General features: G+C 41.4%; 1 protein-coding gene across 1 annotated transcript in view; it reads right to left on the bottom strand.

The window, feature by feature from the left end:
* The window catches only part of ZFPM2 (zinc finger protein, FOG family member 2), a 526,755-nt gene continuing 515,605 nt past the window's right edge, over positions 8,833 to 19,982 (bottom strand). The window contains exons 6-8 of the mRNA XM_018058339.1: positions 19,432 to 19,638; positions 15,356 to 15,580; positions 8,833 to 12,343 (exon numbers count right to left, since the gene is read on the bottom strand). Coding sequence (XP_017913828.1) covers positions 9,852 to 12,343; positions 15,356 to 15,580; positions 19,432 to 19,638 — 2,924 coding nt within the window. The 3' untranslated portion in view covers positions 8,833 to 9,851. The remainder of the gene's footprint in view (positions 12,344 to 15,355; positions 15,581 to 19,431; positions 19,639 to 19,982) is intronic.

Raw genomic sequence — 19,982 nt, 5'->3', positions numbered from 1 at the left:
TCCTCTTTTAAAATTAAGGTCTAGAAAAATGTCTACTTCAGAATAGATCAGTCCCAAGATATGGAGAAGGAAATGGCAACCCACTCCAGTATTCTTGCCTGGAGAATCCCAGGGACAGAGGAGCCTGGTGGGCTACCGTCTATAGGGTCGTGCAGAGTTGGACACGACTGAAGTGACTTAGCAGCAGTAGCAGTCCCAAGATAATCCTAAATACTAGAGTTAGAATGTCTAGGGTTTTCACATTATAAAAACGGTTGTGGAGAAGTGTTCTCAAATGTGTTGCTAATAACTGAATCATTTGCTTTAGTGTCCCTTTTGGCAGAACATAAATCTTATGTGTGCGGGTGAGGCTGTTTATCTCATTTAAAGTGTCTGGCATAGTGGTTATCACATAGAAGCGATTAACAAGTATCTATGAAATGAATCAAGTATTGGATCAACTAGGTGGAAATGTAAGCAGGAGCCCAACCAATAAAGGTCTTATTAATGATATAAGAGAATTTGGACCTGATCCTGAGAGCAGTGGGAAGCCATTGAAAGGATTAATAAAGTGAGTAATCAGATTTTACCTTTGGACATTTTACCTTTTTGACATCATACTCAAAAAGCTATTCCACCTGAAAAAGGTGAAAATTGAAATAAGGAAGATCAGTTTGGAGGCTCTTATAATTTTGGTAAGAGATGATTGTGCTGTAAATTAGTGGCCCTGTGAATGGAGACAAGAAATCCATTTGAGACATACCCAGAAGGAAGACCTGACGGAACTAGATGATCCTCCAAGAGTGAGAGGCTGAAACTGAGCAGGACCATGGGGCTCCTGGGCATGGACACACGTGTCCTCACTTTCTTGTGTGTGGAGTATAGGCGTCAGCCTCCAGGACCTTCCTGGAATTCCAAAGGGCAGGTTCAAACAGTTGCTAATCAGGGAAGAGAGGGGATGTAGAGACAATGGAGGAGCAGCTAAGAAGTAATAGAGCAGGCTTGGGACCCGATCCTAGTTCTGCCTCAAGGAATACACATAGCAATGTCTTTAGCCCTGCTTCTCAGGTGGCACTAGTGGTAAAGAACCCGCCTGCTAATGCAAGAGACAGAAGAAACTCAGGTTCCATCCCTGCGTCAGGAAGATCCCCTGGAGGAGGCGCGACAATCCAATCCAGGATTCTTGCCTGGAGAAAGCCATGATCAGAAGAGTCTGGTGGGCAACAGTCCAAAGAATCAAACATGATTTTAGTGACTTAGTACACCTGCATCTAGAACTAAAACCCCCTACAAACGGAGGTGTTAATGAGGCATTCTTCATTAACAAATGAAGAAATTAACAAATTAACAAATGTTAATGAAGCATTCTTCCTTCCAAAGAAAAGCTCACAGTCCGATAACATTGTGAACCACAAAAGCTCATCAGGAAAACCACCAGAGTAAAGGAATGCTGGTCCTTCACACACCCTGATCCTTATCAGCAAGACTGCCCTTGAACCATTGCTATAAAACTCGTCACCAAACCTTTCAGGATGGCACACACTGTTTTGAGGGTGGCACCCTGCTGTGTCCCCTTCACTTGGCAAAGCAATGAAGCTATGCTTTTCTACTTCACCTAAAACTCTGTCTTGGATTTGATTCGGCACCAGTACACAGAGGCTGAGTCTCCAAATCAGGGGTGGGAGCGGTAGAATGAGACAGTGGAAGAAGAGCAGGATTACTCCTAGTGTGGTCAGGGTCATCAAGGGAGTCCAGTCTTTTGGACTATAAAGAAGGCTGAGCGCCAATGAGTTGATGCTTTTGAATTGTGGTGCAGAAGACTCTTGAGAGTCACTTGGACTATAGGGAAACCAAATTAGTTGATTCTAAAGGAAATCAACTCTGAATATTCATTGGAAAGAGTGTTGCTGCAGCTGAAACTCCAATACTTTGGCCCCCTGATGCAAAGAGCTGAATCACTGGAAAAGACCCTGATGCAGAAGGAGAAGGGGAATGACAGAGGATGAGATGGTTAGACAGCATCACCAACTCAATGGACATGAGTTTGAGCAAACTCTGGGAAATAGTTGGGCTTCCCTCAGAGCTCAGTTGGTAAAGAATCTGCTTGCAATGCAGGAGACCCAGGTTCAATTCCTGCATTGGGAAGATCCCCTGGAGAAGGCAATGGCAACCCACTCCAGTATTCTTGCCTGGAGAATCCCATGAACAGAGGAGCCTGGCAGGCTACAGTCTATAGGGTCGCAAGAGTTGGACACGACTTAGTAACTAAACCACCTGCGAGATAGGGGAGGACAGAGGAGCCTGGCATGCTGTAGTCCATGAGGTCACACAGAGTCGGACATGACTTAGCGACTGAACACCCACCACTGCGGCCACGGGGTGGTGCTGACCTCACTAAGACGAGTTCAGAGGAAGGTAAAGAAGCTTTCAGGAAGTTGTAGTTACCACAGGGAACAATGCTCTTCTACACTTCTCTACCCAAAGCTAATTGAACCCAGAGTCTCTTAACAACTGGTCCCCAGTGCTCATTATAGAGCTTGTGTCAGAGTAAGAACTCAAAACTGGAATGAAACTATGAATGAGTGAATGAGTAAATGACTAAGTGAATGAATGAGTGAAATGAGAGTAATTTTGAGGGGCTCAATATTGAAACCAACTGAGAGCATTTGCTTTCATAATGCTTCTGCTTGAGATTTGCAGCGTGCAGCTAGCACAGATGGCCTCGAGATTGCAATTTTCTTTACATATTTACTCTGCTCCCACTCATTCTCACTCTCTCCCCACTCCCACCCTACCCCCCACCAGGACTGGTCATGAATCACAAATAACTCCACGATTCCCCGAAGCATCTGCCTCTGATCACAGTGTGAGGCCAGCAATCTTGTAATAGACTCCACAAGTGTTTTCCTTGGGTTAAAAAACTCATCAAAATTAATACTAAATTGAAAAGGGGACGTTCACAGTGAGCTAGCTGTCCTGTGTAAGTGAAGCATGCAGTCTGGCAAATAATAAGTTCTTTTCTCTAAACTATGTATGAAGAATGAAAAGTGGGTGAAAGGGACACCTGCCTATTCCCATCTATCACATAGGCCAATTTAATTTACCAATAGATATACACTTGCCTGGTTTGTATGATGGACAATCCTCCTGTTGGGCTGCTCCCTGCAGGCCTGCAAGCTCTGTATTTGTCCAACCTCAAGACTGAAGAAAGAGCCCAGAGTCAGCGATGGAGACATCAGTGGTTTAATCGGTAGTGGAGCTTACCCATCAGAAGCAAGGTCCAGGAGCGACACCGCCACTATGTGAGGAAGGGCGAGCAAGACACAGCAACAGTCTTCTCTACCGCAGAGAGGGAGGTTACCAGCTACAAAGGGAATTGACTTCAGGTGGGCTCACTTGTTACCAGGGAAACCAGCAGAGGAGCCCGCCCTTCACCATCCCTTTGAGAAGCTATCTTGGTGGAGAGTTCTGATTTAAAGATTAGAACAGTCACTGAGTGGGGCCTGGGGCAAGTATGTAGGCATCTACAGATTAGGCTCTGATTAAGAGAGCAGGTGAGTCTTGTCAGTAGGGTGTAGGTGAAGCAGGCATGGTTCAAGCAGGGGATAGACAGCGAAAGAACAGGCATTTTGAGTGAACTGATCATACACCTCCAAACACAAATAGGTGTCAAAATGCAGAAAAGAGCTACAGACCTGAGTGGAATCATAGCGGTTACTGAGTTCAGTAGGAGTGGAGCCTGGAGTAGGGAAGAAAGCAACACTGAATAGGACTGGCGACACGGGCAACTGCACAGAAAGCTCATGTGATGACCATCATTGTCATCTTTAGCCTTGTCACTCAAAGTAGTCTGCACCCCTGCAGCACTCATGTCACCTGGGAGCTTGTCAGAAATGCAGACTCTCAGGCCCCTCCCCCTCCAAGTCCTACTGAATCAGAGTCTGCAGTGTAACAAGATCCTCAGGTGACTCGTATGGACCTAGCAGCTTGAGGGGCTTTGCTCTAAATCACTGCATTCAAAGGGTCTACTGAGCTCAGATTGATTCACTTTAAGGTCACTTTAGAATTTATCATCCAGATGGGGACATTTGTGAGTGTGAATAAGGGGTGTTAAAATAAGTGTAATTGTATATTTAAAAAATACTTAGCTATTAAGAAATGTTATTTTTATGTAAAAGTGGATCTATAAAATAGTTGTAGTATAGGCTATCTTTAAAAATAAATTCTTTCTAAAAAATAGAAATAAAACATATCAATGGATACTAAAGAAAAAATTCTTTATGTTGACCTGAATGTTAATATAAGTGCTAGGTTAAGAGTTTGATATATTATCAATGTGAACCTAAGTTTATTTTAAAATACATACATTACAGAAATACATATGTCTGTAATTATGTATTATAGGAATACATATTTCTTGAAGAGTCAGACATGATTTGGTGATGGAACAACAACAATTACAGAAATAGATATAGAAATGTATACCTATATTGGTTGCTATACATACATACAGGAGAGGGCAATGGCACCCCACTCCAGTACTCTTGCTTGGAAAGTCCCATGGATGGAGGAGGCTGGTGGGCTTCAGTCCATGAGGTCGCTAAGAGTTGGACACGACTGAGCGACTTCGCTTTCACTTTTCACTTTCATGCATTGGAGAATGAAATGGCAACCCACTCCAGTGCTCTCGCCTGGAGAATCCCAGGGACAGGGGAGCCTGGTGGGCTGCTGCCTATGGGGTCGCAGAGTCGGACATGACTGAAGTGACTTAGCAGCAGCAGCAGCATACATACATCCATCCTAATTCTATTTGCTGAGATGATCTAAAAGCAGGGATGTTCAGCAGCAATAAACAAACCTAGGGTTAAGATCTAGGCTTCTAAATACCATCCTCCAACAAAAGGAATCTGGATCCTTTGGGGAAATAACTGACTCTCGGGCGAGGTTGAGGAAAATAGTAATATGAGGTCAGTAGGAATGGGTCGTGAAATCAGGCATTCTGAGGCATGGAGTATATTGTAGTGCCAAAAAGAATATATTTCTCTTGTTTTAAGTCACCTAGTCTGTGGTAATTGTTACAACAGTCATGAGAAATGAACTTTCTTACTTTTCCTTATCTCCAGAGAACATTTGAGCTAGACTTAAGTGTGTAAGACTTCCCTGGTGGCTCAGACGGTAAAGCGTCTGTCTATAATGTGGGAAACCGGGGTTTGATCCCTGGGTTGGAAAGATCCCCTAGAGAAGGAAATGGCAATCCACTCCAGCACTCTTGCCTGGAAAATCCCATGGACAGAGGAGCCTGGTAGGCTGCAGTCCATGGGGTCGCAAAGAGTCGGACACGACTGAGCGACTTCACTTTGCTTTCCCTTTTAAGTGTGTAAGAGAAAGGAAAAGTAGCTGGAATTTTAGCCGCTTGCCCGCTTGCCTTGTGTTTCCTTGTGCTTTAGTGGTGAAAAGAAAGTGATGAGGAGAGGGACCCTGAGAACCAGGTCTCTGGCCCTTACCCATAAGCTTTGTGACTTTGGGTGTTTAAAATCTCTGACCCTTAGTTTTGCCTGAAAATGAGAAGTTTCCACCTGATTAAAAGATTTTCAGATATTGCTTACAGATTCCATTATGACTGAATTTTCAGTTTTAATTTCAATGTTAAAAGTCATATGTTGAATTATTTGAAAATTATAATAGTTTTAAACACTCAAATGGGTTACATATCAGATAGCAACACTTTGAAGACCGACTGGGTAATAAATTCTGCTGCCAGCTTAGTTTATTTTGATATTGACCACCAGAATACCATTTCTGATTCTGTCTACATTTAATTAAATGATTCTCATCATTGAATATAGAATATCCTATGGTTGTTCTGTCGAAAGTCTTCAGAAATCCAGTCTCACTCTTAAAATATGCTGATATAGTAGGTTTTTGTATTCCACAGAAGATTTAACTACAGAACAATCTGGAGAACAGATATAAACCATCACCCTTTTATCACCCTTTCCCCAGACCATTCAACTGGTGCTATTTTGACCTACATTTTGTCTTGTTGAATATGGGGCATTCTTATCAGTGAGGATTGAAGATCTTTGTTTTTTTTCTGTGATTTGGTCTTCAAGTAATCCAGACCCAGACTCATCCTTCTCCACTCACTTGATGTAGACTCTCACTACCCCCATTTAGACCATCACTATGGCCTTCTAACCATCTAGCATCTAGCATCTAGGCCTCACACTCACTTAACCACATTCCTAAACTCAATTTTCATTTCATGATTCTAAGAAGCAAGGTACAAGGTTAGCCCATGAACCTCAGCCTGGCATTTAAGGTCTTGTGACACCAGATTCCTATTTATACCTTTATTTTCTTTTCCCATCTGAGCCTTCTTCTTCAAAAACTTTCATTCACTCTTCACCCTCACATACTTCTTTCATGCTATCATTTATGATGATCTCTACATGTACAAATGAGGGACATGGAAAGGCTTTTGTGTGCAGGAGGGCCTCACAGGGTCCTGGGCTTGCTTGCTCAGTTGTGTCCAACTCTTTGCAACCCTATGGACTATAGCCTGCCGGGCTCCTCCTCTGACCATGGGATTTCCTGAGCAAGAATACCGGAGGGGGTTGCCATTTCCATCTCCAGGGAATCTTCTAGACCCAGCGATCAAACTGACATCTCTTGTGTCTCCTGCATTGCAGGAGACTGTCTTTACTGTCTTTACCTCAGACAGTAAAAATTCCATCTGTAATGCAGGAGACCTAGGTTCAATCCCTAGGTTGGGAAGATTCCCTGGAGAAGGGAATGGCTACTCACTCCAGTATTCTTGCCTGGAGAATTCCATGAACAGAAGAGCATGGTGGAGTCACAAAGAGTTGGACACGACTGAGTGACTTTTACTTTCACATGCACAAATACGTTTATCTTCCTCTGTACTCTGCAGGGTCTGGTTCTGGTCCAAATGAAACTATTTTAGCCAATGCTATTTCCTTCTGTGAATGGCTATTAGAAGTTATTTTCAACTGTACAAATAGTACTTAAAATATTCTTTTGGATATAGTGCACAGGTATTACAGGGCTCCCAAAATGACATGTAACTTTCCTTATCATTTCACCCACCTTTTTAGATCCTACCCTACCCAGAGAGTCTTCCCCAACTTTCCCATATCAGTTTCCCTTTTTCTTTTTGTCTTTCTATGCCCCTTAATCTCCCTCAGTCTTCATACCCTGTCCTAGTTTACCATTTAGTATCTCCCAACACTCTAACATATTAGAAGCATTTGGAAAGAACTTTAAAAGACTCCCAGGACCTACATACAGGATTTTTTAAAAAATTGATCTAGTATGTAACCCAATGTACAATATATATATACTATATATATATATATATATATATATATATATATATATGTTGGCATTTTAAAGATGTTTCCTAAGGGGTTCAAATGAAGGAATAGTGTTGGAAAACACTAACCTGAGCCAGATGACACACTCCTTTAGAGAAGCCACCGTGTAACATACATCTTTGGCTTCATGCCCAAAATAGTGGATACAGTCCAAGGTGATCAATAAAGATATGTTGGTTGGCTTTCTTTTCTTTTTAAAAAAGGAAAAGGAAGAGATTGGGGAAAGAAGACCCCTTTGGCTTCATCCTCAAAATAGCGGATACAGTCCTAGTCATGATCAATAAAAATATGTTGCCTGGCAGACTTTCTTTTCTTTTAAAAGAAAAAAAAAAAGGAAAATGACGAGATTGGGGAAGTAAGTCCTGTTAAGAATGCCCAGCCCTGCTGGTTTCCACCTGAGGGCTCAGCAGGTCTTCATGGCCAGTTCTGTGGTTCCCAAGGAACCTGATACTACTAAAAGTAGATTCCTGCAAAACTCGACTAAGAATGTCAGTTTGGTTCACCTCACTGTCTAGTCACTGACTAAAAAGGAAAACATCAGCTAAGATCAAGATTTTACATCTGAAAAGTTATTCTCAACAAGCAACTGAAGAAAAGTTCTTGACCATACATTTTTAATGTTTTGTCACAGTATTTATAACCTATGTTTCGAACTAGTACCTTATATTCATTATGCTGCCAAATTCAATAAGGAGGAAGAATAGCGCATCACAACCTACCTGCCAACAGTGCGTCCTAGCCACGGGTGAGGCAACTGCCTTTCCAGCTGGGGAAGTTTCCCAAACTACGGTAGACTGCATCTGTCTTGATGTGCGACCGGTGCCATCTTGCCTCCTGAATCACATCTCAGCATCTCTGGATAGCCCATTAGATCCGCCATCATCTAACCAAAATTATCTGCTCTTCATTCCCCCTCAACATACAAACCCTTGGAATGAATAAAGGAGAGGTGTGAAAACTAGGGTCTTTTACAAACTGCCAGCATGAAACCGGGGCATCTTAACTCATCAGAGTCACTTTACCATACCACTTTGCTGCTGCTCAAAATACAAACCTCTCTCTTCGGCAAACTCTATCTAAAAGTTGGGTGCATGTGACCAACTTTGGTGCCAATTCTTCAGGTAGATTTTGTAAGCCTTTCAGACATTTATGAAATCAGTCTTTTTCTGTGCTACAGTTGGTAGGGGGTGGGGGTGGAGGGGTAGAGAACACAAAAACAGTGCTTCTTATATGTATTTATAATGAAGAACTTTTCTAGTTCCAGAGCCTGGAGTCTCCAGCTCATTTTAATATAATAGGTTATATTAAGTAGGTGCATAAAAAGGACAACCTCTCCCCTTACTGATTTGTCATCGTGTTACTACATTTATCCAGTACTGTTTTGAACCTACTTATGTTACAAAGAACAGGTATATAGGGTTTCCCTTGTATTTTAAAGAAAAAAAGTATGCCAAACTTCTCCAACAATCTGGAATTTTATTCCATTCATATACATGCATAGTAACAACATTTGTTGAGAAATTATTTCTATCAGAAGTAGAACATTATCTTTGTGATCACCAGGTGCAGTATTGCTACTCTTATATTTAAATAGATCTTATATATGAATTAAATTCATACTTGCAGCATTGAGTTTAGGGTTTCGATTTAGACTGTGCCTTTCAAAAGATAAAACCGATTAATACTACTTCATTACTTACAATACTGCTTCCAGTAATTTTGTTCATTCTTACAAAGTATTGCATTTAACAGCAAAGGTTTAAAAATTGAGACAGAGCTGCATCAGCGAAAGAAAATACAAGTACTATACAAGAAAAAAATTGCCATCTTCATTTAACATACATGTTTAAGATTAAGAAAATGGACGGAAACATACGGCTACATACAAATGCAAAGCCTAGTGACTAAGAGACTGTATCTGCTAAAATATAAAGTGCAAACGGAGCCTGATTATCCAAGAATTGAAATCTTAAGGCGAACTTATAGCACATGTATTTAAAACATCTTTGCAAGTTATATTTTAGCATATACATATATCTGCAACAGCATATAAGAAGAAATCAAGATACACAAGTGCTTTGGAAGCTATTTCTAAAATGCTTTTCTGTATTGTTTGTGACTATTTTCTTCAAAAGCTACTTACAGTGCAAACCATATGTGCTACACAATAACTATACAATAACATTACAAATGACTTTAATATAAAGTTTTTAAATAAAAAATAACATAACCACAGCTATGAATACTGCTGGTAAAATAAATTAATTTTTTTTTTTGGAAAATGGCACCAATAATACACTTTACTAATGAACTGTAATGAAATTACACCTTAAGTCTTCAACTCAGCCATAATGAATTATCTCCTGATCGCCCGGATGTAATTCAAACAGCTTTGCTTTTTTTTTTCTGTACTGGGTAGAACAACATACTAAACACTGGTAGGAAAGGTGACTGATGTCCATTGATTTAGTGATTTCATTTGACGTGTTCTGCGGCATGTGATGAGCAATAAAACTTTTTGTGAGTTATAAAGTTTGAGAGGTTGTTGAACTGGATGTCACAGAGCCGGCAGTATTTCCCACTGGTGGGTGCCTGGGTGGAGCCATTCACACTTTTTGCTATACTAGACAACTGGTCCTCTGCGGAGGGAATGCCTGGGGAGACGTTCTCGTTCGTGGCTAAGGGGTTCTCGGAGACCCAGGAGGGAGACTTGTGGCCGTCTTCACGCTGAGGGTTCTGGGCAATGTTCTCTTGCTGGGGGTTGGCGGTAGGGCGCTCTTCTTGCTTCAGTCCACCGTTCACGATGACCATGCCTCGATTTTTGGGCAACAAGGGCAGGGAATCTTTCTTCGGCACAGCGCACCCATTGGAAGAAGCCTGGCTTTTGGGAGATTCATTTTCTGCGTTTGTGCTTTGCTCCACGTCAGCGTTATGGATGGCCAGAGAACCGGAAATGTAATCACTTGGCTTGATTCCATAGTACGGAGAAAGCTGGTCGGCTCCTTTTGCCTTCTTTATTGCTCCAGGGTACAGGCATTGGGGAAGAAACAAATGTTTGTTTTCTTCTTTTGTCGCGATGAGCTGAGCGGCTTCGCTGAAGACTTTCAGGCCCTGCAGCGTCGCTAAGTGGGATGAGAATAAGTTTCCATTGGGGGAGGGCTGCTTCAGATTGCCATTTTTCTCACATTTTATGATGCTTCTTTCATAGCTGACATCGGGGCTGCTTCGTTCGCTTTCTGGATTCGGAAACACTTTGCTGTCGAGCGGAGCCAGGTCGTTCCGCTGATGCGCGGTGACCGGGCAGAAATTTTGCTTGTGGGCCAGGTAGTTTTCCACCTTGTTGAAGCTGATCTTGCACACGGTGCACTCGTGGTAGTCCAGCAGCCTTTTGGGAGACGCGGTCGTCCGCTCAGACTGGGATAAACACTTTTTGCTGAGATCGATGGGGACGTCCATCTCCAGGCAGGAGACGCTGGAATGAGCAGTGTCACATTTAGAAACCGGGACACATTTGTTCATGGCCAGGGAGGTTTCCAAGTGCTTTGAGACAATTCCGGGAAAGAGATCGCATCTTGGGTGGTAGCACTCGCCCAGCCCTTCTGTGGCTTCTTGGGTGGAGGTACAGGGATTGCTGAGGTTGGCTACGTCGAGAAAGCGCTGCTGGACTAGCTGGGGCCTTTGATCCTGTTCAGGCAGGCACATCTCATACATCTTCCTGCGTTTGCGTGTGCGCATGGTTCTCTGCATGGCAGGCACTTTGTTGGAAGCCGACCTCTTGAGCGGAGGGTCGTGGCGCGTCGCACAGTAATACTGTTTGTGGACCATGTAGGTTTCGTGCCGGCTGAAAGTAATGTTGCAAGCTTCACAGGTAGTCTTATTTGGGTCACTCTCCCCATCCACTAAGGGGATGCTGGGGTTTTTGACATCAACAGGTTTCCCATTAATTTTATCATCACTGCTATTGGCGGTGGAGAGCTTCTTAGCTTGCGTGGAAAAGTCCTTGTCGTGGCCCTTCCCGTTTGGCCCAATTAAATCTAAAACGGCGGAAGAACTGATGCAGGGTGTTTGAAGAAGTGGATTCTCGGGATCCGCAGAGTGAGCAGCTGGATTGAGAAGACTGATGGAGGGCTGACCCGTGTTGGGACTCACAGCCTCCTGCATCTTTTCTGAAACCCCAGGGAACTCGGGGGACTTGGCCATCTGCTGCCATCGGCTGCTGCAGTAATGTTTTTTGTGCACTAGATAATTATCCAAGTTATTGAAGGTTATGTTGCACTCAAAACAGGTAGCCCCCTTGGGCATCAAGGGGCTGTAAATGACAGGAGGGTAGCTACTACTTCCATGCCTCAGTCGCCGGTGTACCAGTTCAGACATCTTGGCTAAGATCTCTGAAGCTTGAGGGACCATCGTGATATCTTGGGGAAAAGCAAACTGAGATAGAAAGGGTCCCACCGGGAAAGAAGGCCCAATATTAGGCTGAACTGGAGATGAGGCGAGTCTTGGACTAGAGGGCTCAGACTTTATTTTCGTGTAAGAAAAGCTTTGTTTATTGGTTGTAGGCTGAATTTCGGGTCTCTGGTTAGTGAGAAAGAGCTGAGTCTTTTTCTCACACTTGTCCAGCTCCGTGTCAGAGCTCGCATCTTTAGTCTGCATGGCCTTTTGGCTCTGTGGGAGTTCGCTTCTGGTCAGCAAGTCTGTGGCTGGCTGTAAGCTGTCTTCGGTTCCACTTGGAGAGTGTTCCATGTCACTTTCTCGGGGCAGTTTGCTGCCAGGGACATGGAGCTCCTGGTGCTGCAATAACTCCCTCTGAGTCTGGAAGCCAAAGTGGCAGTGATTACATCGGAAGGCAGCTTGAGTGAGATGGGAGAACAGGTGTTGGTGAAAGTTGATCACAGAATCAGCAGTGTAGCTACAGACGGTGCATTTTAGACTAGCACCAGGGGGGAGGAATTCTTCCATTTTCACTCCTGGAGAAACATACAAAATCAGAATACTGAGAACCACACATTTTGGTTTGCTGGTGATATGACCCATTACTAATGACCTCATGTCTTCAACACAGCAGAAATGAACTGAAATCTTGCAGAATCTCGTTTGTGATATTAACTTTTTTCTATGATACCTTTCACCATATGTGATAATAATAAACTGTAGTTAATACTTTCCAAAGCACTTTCATGAGTATTATCACATTGTAGTGGGATGGGCATTGCTGTTTTAATTTTACAGGTCAGAAAACAAATTCAAGGAGGCTAAAGGAATTGATTATGGTAATCAATCTAAATAATCATCTAATAAATTCAGTGATGAAGCCATGCTCAGACCTCAGATTTTATGATTTCTAATCCAATAAGCCTTCTTACCAAACCACTGTGCTCTACAGTAGGAAGAGGCAGGCATTTATTAGAGGTGATTTTGACAACCTGTATGCAAACTAAATAACTTAGTGCACTTAATATGCTAGAATTAGGTCTTTATACAACAGAATCCAAACAGAACGGTTTTGCTTAGTATGGGTTATCTTTATCCAGGGCTGATATTCAGCTGACATTTACTAGTATGTTCAACTATATTAGTATACTAATATAGTCATTTCGGACTGACATTTGTGCTGATTGATTATGACCTGTTTCTGGTCAGTTATTAAATATTTTGAATATCACCACTGACTGGTGGGTAAGTCTCAGCGCAATACTGTGATTTACAGGAAATGTATATTTGGTCACTTAGATGAGGAAAATATTTCTCTTATGCATCTGGTCTTTATCCTTGGTTCCTGGCTCAAGACTTCTAAAACTGTTGGAATTTCTTGTGATAAATATGTCTTTGTTATGTTAATGAGGTGACTTTTGTAAAGCACTCAGGTAACCTAAGGGTGGAGACTAGTTGCCAGAAGAACCAACCCTGTGAGTAAAGGGTTGGAACTTACACTGCCTTCCACTTCTGGGAAGAAGGGCTGGAGATTAAGTTCAATTGCCAATGGCCAATAACTTAATCAATCATGCCTATGTAATGAAGCCTCCTTGTCCATTCCCAAACCTGGCCCTATTCATTTCATCCATCTGGCTGTTCCTGACTTATATCCTTTTAAAATAAACTAGTAATCTAGCAAGTTAATGTGTTATCTGAGTTCTGTGAATCAGTCTAGCAAATCAATCAAACCAAGGGGGTGCTGTGGCAATCTCTGATTTACAGCTAGTTGGTCAGGAGCACAGCAGACTGGTCTGAATTGGGATGAGAGTGAGGGGGGTCCCTCTTGTAGAACTGACCCCTTAATCTGTGGAATCCAGTGCTATCTCTTGGTAGTGTCAGAATTGAGTGGAGTTGAATTGCAGAACGCCCAGCTGGTGTCTAAAGAATTACTTGGGGAGGGGGGCGGGGGGAACCACTCCCCTATGAATTGGAATTGGGAGCTAGATACTTTTATCCACTAAGGCCAATTCCTGTCCCATTTGTTGTCATATGGTTAAGTCAGGCTTGCTTCCGCTTCTCTGCACTCTAGACTAAAATGAGAAATACCTTCTATATTCATAAAATGAAAATATGGCAACAACACCCAGTCCTAATAAAAGAAGACTTCTTTTATTTTTCTCCTTTTCTCCTTTAATCCAGGACTCATTTTTCTATTGAGCTGGAAAAATCTCTCCATCTCTTATTTCTGTTTTGTGTATGACTTTACACTCACTGTGTGAGACAACCAACCTGTTTCTGCTTCTCCTGGTTTATCACCTACATAAAGACAGCTTATTTGTAGGGAAAAGGTAGAGAATGAGTAAAAAGAATATTGCCTATTTTTATGGGTACAAGGACAAAAGCTTGCATAGTACTAGAGTATTGTAGGTTGAAGTTAGTTTTTTTTTTTTTTTAACTGAGCACCTATTTTAGTTTTTAATTATTCAACGCAAGCAAAAACAGCGAAGGAAGTCACCCTGGGGTGTCTAACAAGTTTTGTATTCTAGGTGCTGAAGAACTGTGATTCCCAAAACTTGGTTTGCCCTATCCAAGAATGTTCGAAAAAAATACCTAAAATTAATGTAATTATGTACATTTGGTTGACTTCAATTATTTTTAAAATATAGGAATTAGAATACTATGAGATGATACTGGTAATAACTGGGCATACAATTCCAAAATAAATGGGAATAGTGAAAAAGAGGGGATATATGTATACATACAGCTGAGCAGACACACAATATTGTAAAGCATGTATACTCCAATAAAAGTTAATTAAAAAAACATGGGAACAGTTGCCACCTTGCTGTTAAGGGAAGGCTTTAAAAAGAGAAGACTTGTTTTTCAGGCTAACTTTTCCTAAGAAGTTTTAAAACATAGCACTAAAAGTGTTTTTATGTCAAAAATTCAACTGTGTTGTTATCATGCACACAGGAACCTTTTACAGATCCATATTTAAAAGTTAATGTCTCTCAAGTGGGATTTTAATTGGATCTTTCAAAATAAAAGCTTTATTTCCATTCAGCAATAATAAAATTTTTGGAAATTCCATTGGAATTTTATGGAAAAAGCAATTTTACTTTTTATGAAAAATATGTAAAAATAAAAATATTTTTATGTACCTACTATTTAGTCCCTGCTGAGTGGGAAATAGAACATGGTAAGTTTGCAAAGATCACCTGGCACAGAAATGAATGAATATTGATGACAATATACAAGGGTACTGCGATTTCCGAAACTGATGCTATTTGACTTTAGATGAAAAAAAACTATAGAGGGCTTTGGCCTGTAAGCTGAGCACTGTGAGTTGTTAGAAAAGAATTCAGACCCAAGTCCTTTGAACAGGATATACTGATTGTACGTGACAAAAGGTAATAACTATCTGGTTCAGCAAGTTTAATTTTGATTTTATAGGCAGGAAGAGACGTATGAATGTATGTATGCACAACATGTGTGAATGTACATATGTATGTATGTAGAGAAAGAACAGGGTCTCTTGGAGCAGAAGAAACGAGGGAGGTACTTACCACTGTGTGAGTTCAGGTGCATTTCTAGAGCTCGGGCATTTGAAAAGCTCTTGGTGCATTGTGGGAAGGGACACAGGCTGGAAATCTGAGGAGCAGTGTCCTCATTTTCCTCTGACACTGGTGCAGCTTCTCTTTGCCTTCCGCTGCAATAGTACATCAGATGGGCTTGCAGATTCCGCTCACTGCGATACCAGATGCCACAGGACTTGCAAGGGAATATATCCTCTGCAAGCAGAGACACAGGGACACGTTAGCTACTGCCCACATAGAGCCATTCATGGGTAAACAGCATTTGGTTCAGTTTTTTTGAGTCTGCTTTCTGGTTCTGAATTAGGTAATCAGACAGTGGCTAGTAAAGTATTGGTGTTGTTCCACCATACAGGACTGAGCTTATAAAGGAATGTTACATTCAATGCAATTTACCTTTCCACAGACTCTTTAGAAACTGGGACTGTAGGAGACTCCCAAAATAAAGCACAAGAGGTTGATCTTAAATTGTTTATATTGTATTTATGGTTTAGAAAAGTAGGCGTTTAGAAAATAGCAGTATGAAATGTTTTATCTGCTTGATTAAAAGGTAAAGAATCTAATGGCTGCTGCAGTGAAGTTAGCCTTGATGTCAACTCCTGACATCATTTATTCATTTAATAAATTAATTACAGAGTCTCTCCTAAGTGCCTGATTTATGCTGAGTTGGCTGTAAAACAAAATGAGAGACAAAACTGCTGTTCTTAAGGAGCTTAGATCACTTGGGGCTGGTTAACAGGTGGTTAGATCATTATATAAGAATGTGATGACTGCTCTGATAGAGGTATCTGAGGGGTGTTTTGGGGCATGGAAAAGAGATACAAGTCTGGGAAAGAACTGAAGGGAGGATGAGGTGAGAGAAGGATTTAGAGGGGAGATGATGACATGCCTTAGCTACACTGTGAAGGATGAAATTAATCTAGTCAGGTGGAGAAGGGGATTGTATTCTTGTAGTCAAGGGATCATTCATGGGAGCCTACGAGGGACTGGGTGGAGGCTGAGAGGCTATTCTGTAATCTCAGGCAAAGAGCTGGAAGAGATGAGGCTGCAGAGGGCAGGGACAGACTACCAAACACAATGGAGACTTTTATTTTTGGGGCCTCACTGCATGTCATGAAGGATCATAGTTCCCTGAGCAGGGGTTGAACCTGTGCCCTTGGCAGGAGTCCTGACCACTGAACCGCCAGGGAATTCCCCACTGTAGGGCTTTTAATGTTCTGGTTTCTATCTCAATGAGTATGGAAAGTTATTGAATTATTTTAAATAACAGACTGACAGAAACTGCTATGATATAATGCTAACTGTGGAGCAGAATTTGAAGGTAGCAACATTGGAAGGAAGACTTTTACGATAATTGAAATAATCTAAGTGAACTATGTTACAGTTTGAATTGTAACTAATGGCCATATAGTATTTGTTAGGTCATGCTATAATATGTATGATATGTATTTCTCATGGATTCATTCATGGAAAATTTCTGTGTGTGTTTTCACCCTCATTTGTTAATAGGTAAAGAACGTGAGGTTGAGTAACTTGCCATAATCATGTAAGTGGGTGAACTGAGATTCGAAAACCCTGGTGTAAACACTCTTTCATAATATCTCAATGACAAGAGGGACAGAGAAAAGAAAAATTATATTGAGGAAGTAGAACTGACTGGAAGCGATGACCACTAGTTTGGAGGGTAAAGTTTGTCCTTGGTGCCTAGGCTTCTTGTTAGCATTTCTGTGTTAAGTGATGGTTCATTCATCTCTACAGGGAATAGAAGACAGCTGGGTGATGGATTCAGGCTAGCGCATATATAGTGACCAAATCTGATACTGTATTGTGTAAACTTGGCACCTTTATAGTGAAAGGGGGCATGGATCAGAGGGGACAAATCCAGCCACACTGGGGTACATGGTCACATTAGATGCGTGCAAGTGGATATTTCTGTGAGAAAGAGAGATGAACATTGCAAAGATGGCAACAGAGGTCTGAAACTTGCCAGACACAGCTGGACTTGTGATTTATAAACTGTCAATGTATAGTGGGTAGTGGAAAACCATGATAGTGAAGGAGACAGCTCAAGAGATCCTGTTGAAGGAGATAAGGAGAAAATTAAGGACCAAATTCTAGTGAACGAGAAGTAAGGAATAGGTAGGTAACAATACAGAATTTCCAAATACAATCTAACTACAAAATTACACCTGGCTACTGTTTATTATTTAACCCTTCCCACCCAAGTTAGTTACATTTACACTTCAGAGGGCCACAATATTTAATAAAGTGGCTATTAATGAAGGATGACTTTAACTGATTAGCTAATTAAAGAATGAGAACAAAAGCCTGTATGTATCCATGTTGATTTATTTTAGATTAACAGTTATCTTGCTACAGAAAGCAAAAAAAGCATAATCTCAAATATAATTAGAATGAACATTCATACACTGAAGCGTCACAATAATATAAGGTGCCCCTAGGATACCTGGTGGGCTTCCCCGGTGACTCAGCAGTAAAGAATCCATTTGCACTGCCCAAGCCACAGGAGACACAGGTTCGATCCCTGAGTCAGGAAGATCCCCTGGAGGAAGGCATGGCAACCCACTCCAGTATTCTTGCCTAAAGAATCCCCATGGACAGAGGAGCCTGGTGGGCTCCAGTTCATAGGGTGGCAAAGGGTCTGACACGACTGAAATGACTTAGTATGTATGTACAGGATACCTGGTAACAAAATCATTTGGTCTCAAGTTCAAGTTACATCAGGTTCCTCACTATCCAAAGTAAAGGTCCAATAAAGAAGATAACTACATTTATACTAAGGAAATCTAAAAATACTGACTTGGGTTGGGTGCACTGAATCCAGTGGTTGCCTGCAGAATAATTCCAGATACACATGAGAAGTTCTTTATTCTGGAGGATGCAGTTACAGCAAGAACATAATTACTGTTGTGTATATATATATATATATATATATATATATATATATATATCTGTAGTCTCTAGAATTTTCTGCATTCTTCAAAGTCTCAGGCATTTTCAATGACATTTTTGACTCAAGGCAATATTTCACTTGCCTACTGGCTTCAGCTTCTGTTCTCCTCTTAAGATGTAACTGGTACTCATGTTTTCTCTCAGAGACAGATAAAAGCAGAGTGGACTCTACAACTCAGATCTTGGGACTCCTGAATCATTGATTTTATGTCATTTCAGGTGTCACTATGTGTTCAAGAAATACAAACTAAGTTCAAAAGTCCTTTTAACAAAATATAATCACAAAGACAGATTTTCCAGGGCATATTTTAAAATTTTGCATATAAAGTACTCTAAGAAGTATTTTTCTTTCTCTTTTTAATTTTTTATATTAGATGGTGTCTTGATTTATCTAGCCTACATTTCCCTTTCATTAGTATATCTAATCCAGAGATGACAATGGCAACCCACCCCAGTACTCCTGCCTGGAAAATCCCATGGACGGAGGAGCCTGAGGACTTTTGCTTTTCACTTTCATGCATTGCAGAAGGAAATGGCAACCCACTCCAGTGTTCTTGCCTGGAAAATCCCAGGGACAGGGGAGTCTGGTGGGCTGCCGTCTATGGGGTCGCACAGAGTTGGACACGACTGAAGCGACTTAGCAGCAGCAGCAGCAGCAGCAGTATATCTAATCAAATTTGATTTTGTTTCCTTTTTCTTATGTTTTAACTCTCTGGCTCTTAATACCAAAATTATTCTACCGTAGAAGCATCAGTGAAAGATGTTGGGCTTCTTACAGCTAAATAGCCTTGAACATTGCTTAGTATAGAATATCAGATTTTCGTTTGTGACATTCAGGAATCCAACGTGAAATGAATGAATTTAAGCTCTTTTTATATTCCCATGAGAAGTGATCACACACACAGACCCACACACACACACAGAGTTAAAGTTGGAGAGAAGATCAAATAAAATCACAGCACTGGAGGAAAACTCTGTCCCTGGTTGCCTGTCAGTAGACATTATTTTTTTCTCTCCCATAAATACCCATCACCACTACAAAGCTATTGTACTGGGCTATTGCACTCAACACTTACTATTGACAATAGCTGTGGGCAAAATAGAAGCCATGGCAGCTTGCTGAGGAAGCAGCTGAATTGAGTCCAGCAGGCGCGCCGGGTACATCCCTTCTGTAAGAGTCATCTGACTGGCAGCTTGTAGCCTTGAGTCAAAATCCACCACAAAGGCAATTAGCTCTTCACCCTCAGAGATGGCCTTCGTAGTCGTGCACCAAAGCTGACCCCCTATTAAGAGAAAAAAAGGAAGAGAAAGATAGAATTGACATAGAATGCTTCAGCCTGCTGTCCATTGGATTGATGTCAATCGCACCTTCTCATGTTTTTCACATCAGTTTCTACTGGGTGGAGTGTTGGATCAAGACAACAGCTGCCCTCCTCTTCCCTTTGTTCACTTAAAACAATAAAACAGCCAGTTATTTTACCAGCGACATGGGTTTATAACAGCAAAGAACTGCAATTCGGGACAGGCAACTATGGCAAACCACATGAGAGTCTAGTAAAACAAAAGAGAGGAAACTTTTTATAGAGAAGGGGAAGTTGGAGAGCTATGATAAACCAAAAGTCCATTG

Source organism: Capra hircus, chromosome 14 (assembly GCF_001704415.2).
Source record: "Capra hircus breed San Clemente chromosome 14, ASM170441v1, whole genome shotgun sequence".
NCBI classification, from domain to species: Eukaryota; Metazoa; Chordata; class Mammalia; order Artiodactyla; family Bovidae; genus Capra; species Capra hircus.
This window is presented reverse-complemented; position numbering and strand designations above follow the sequence as displayed.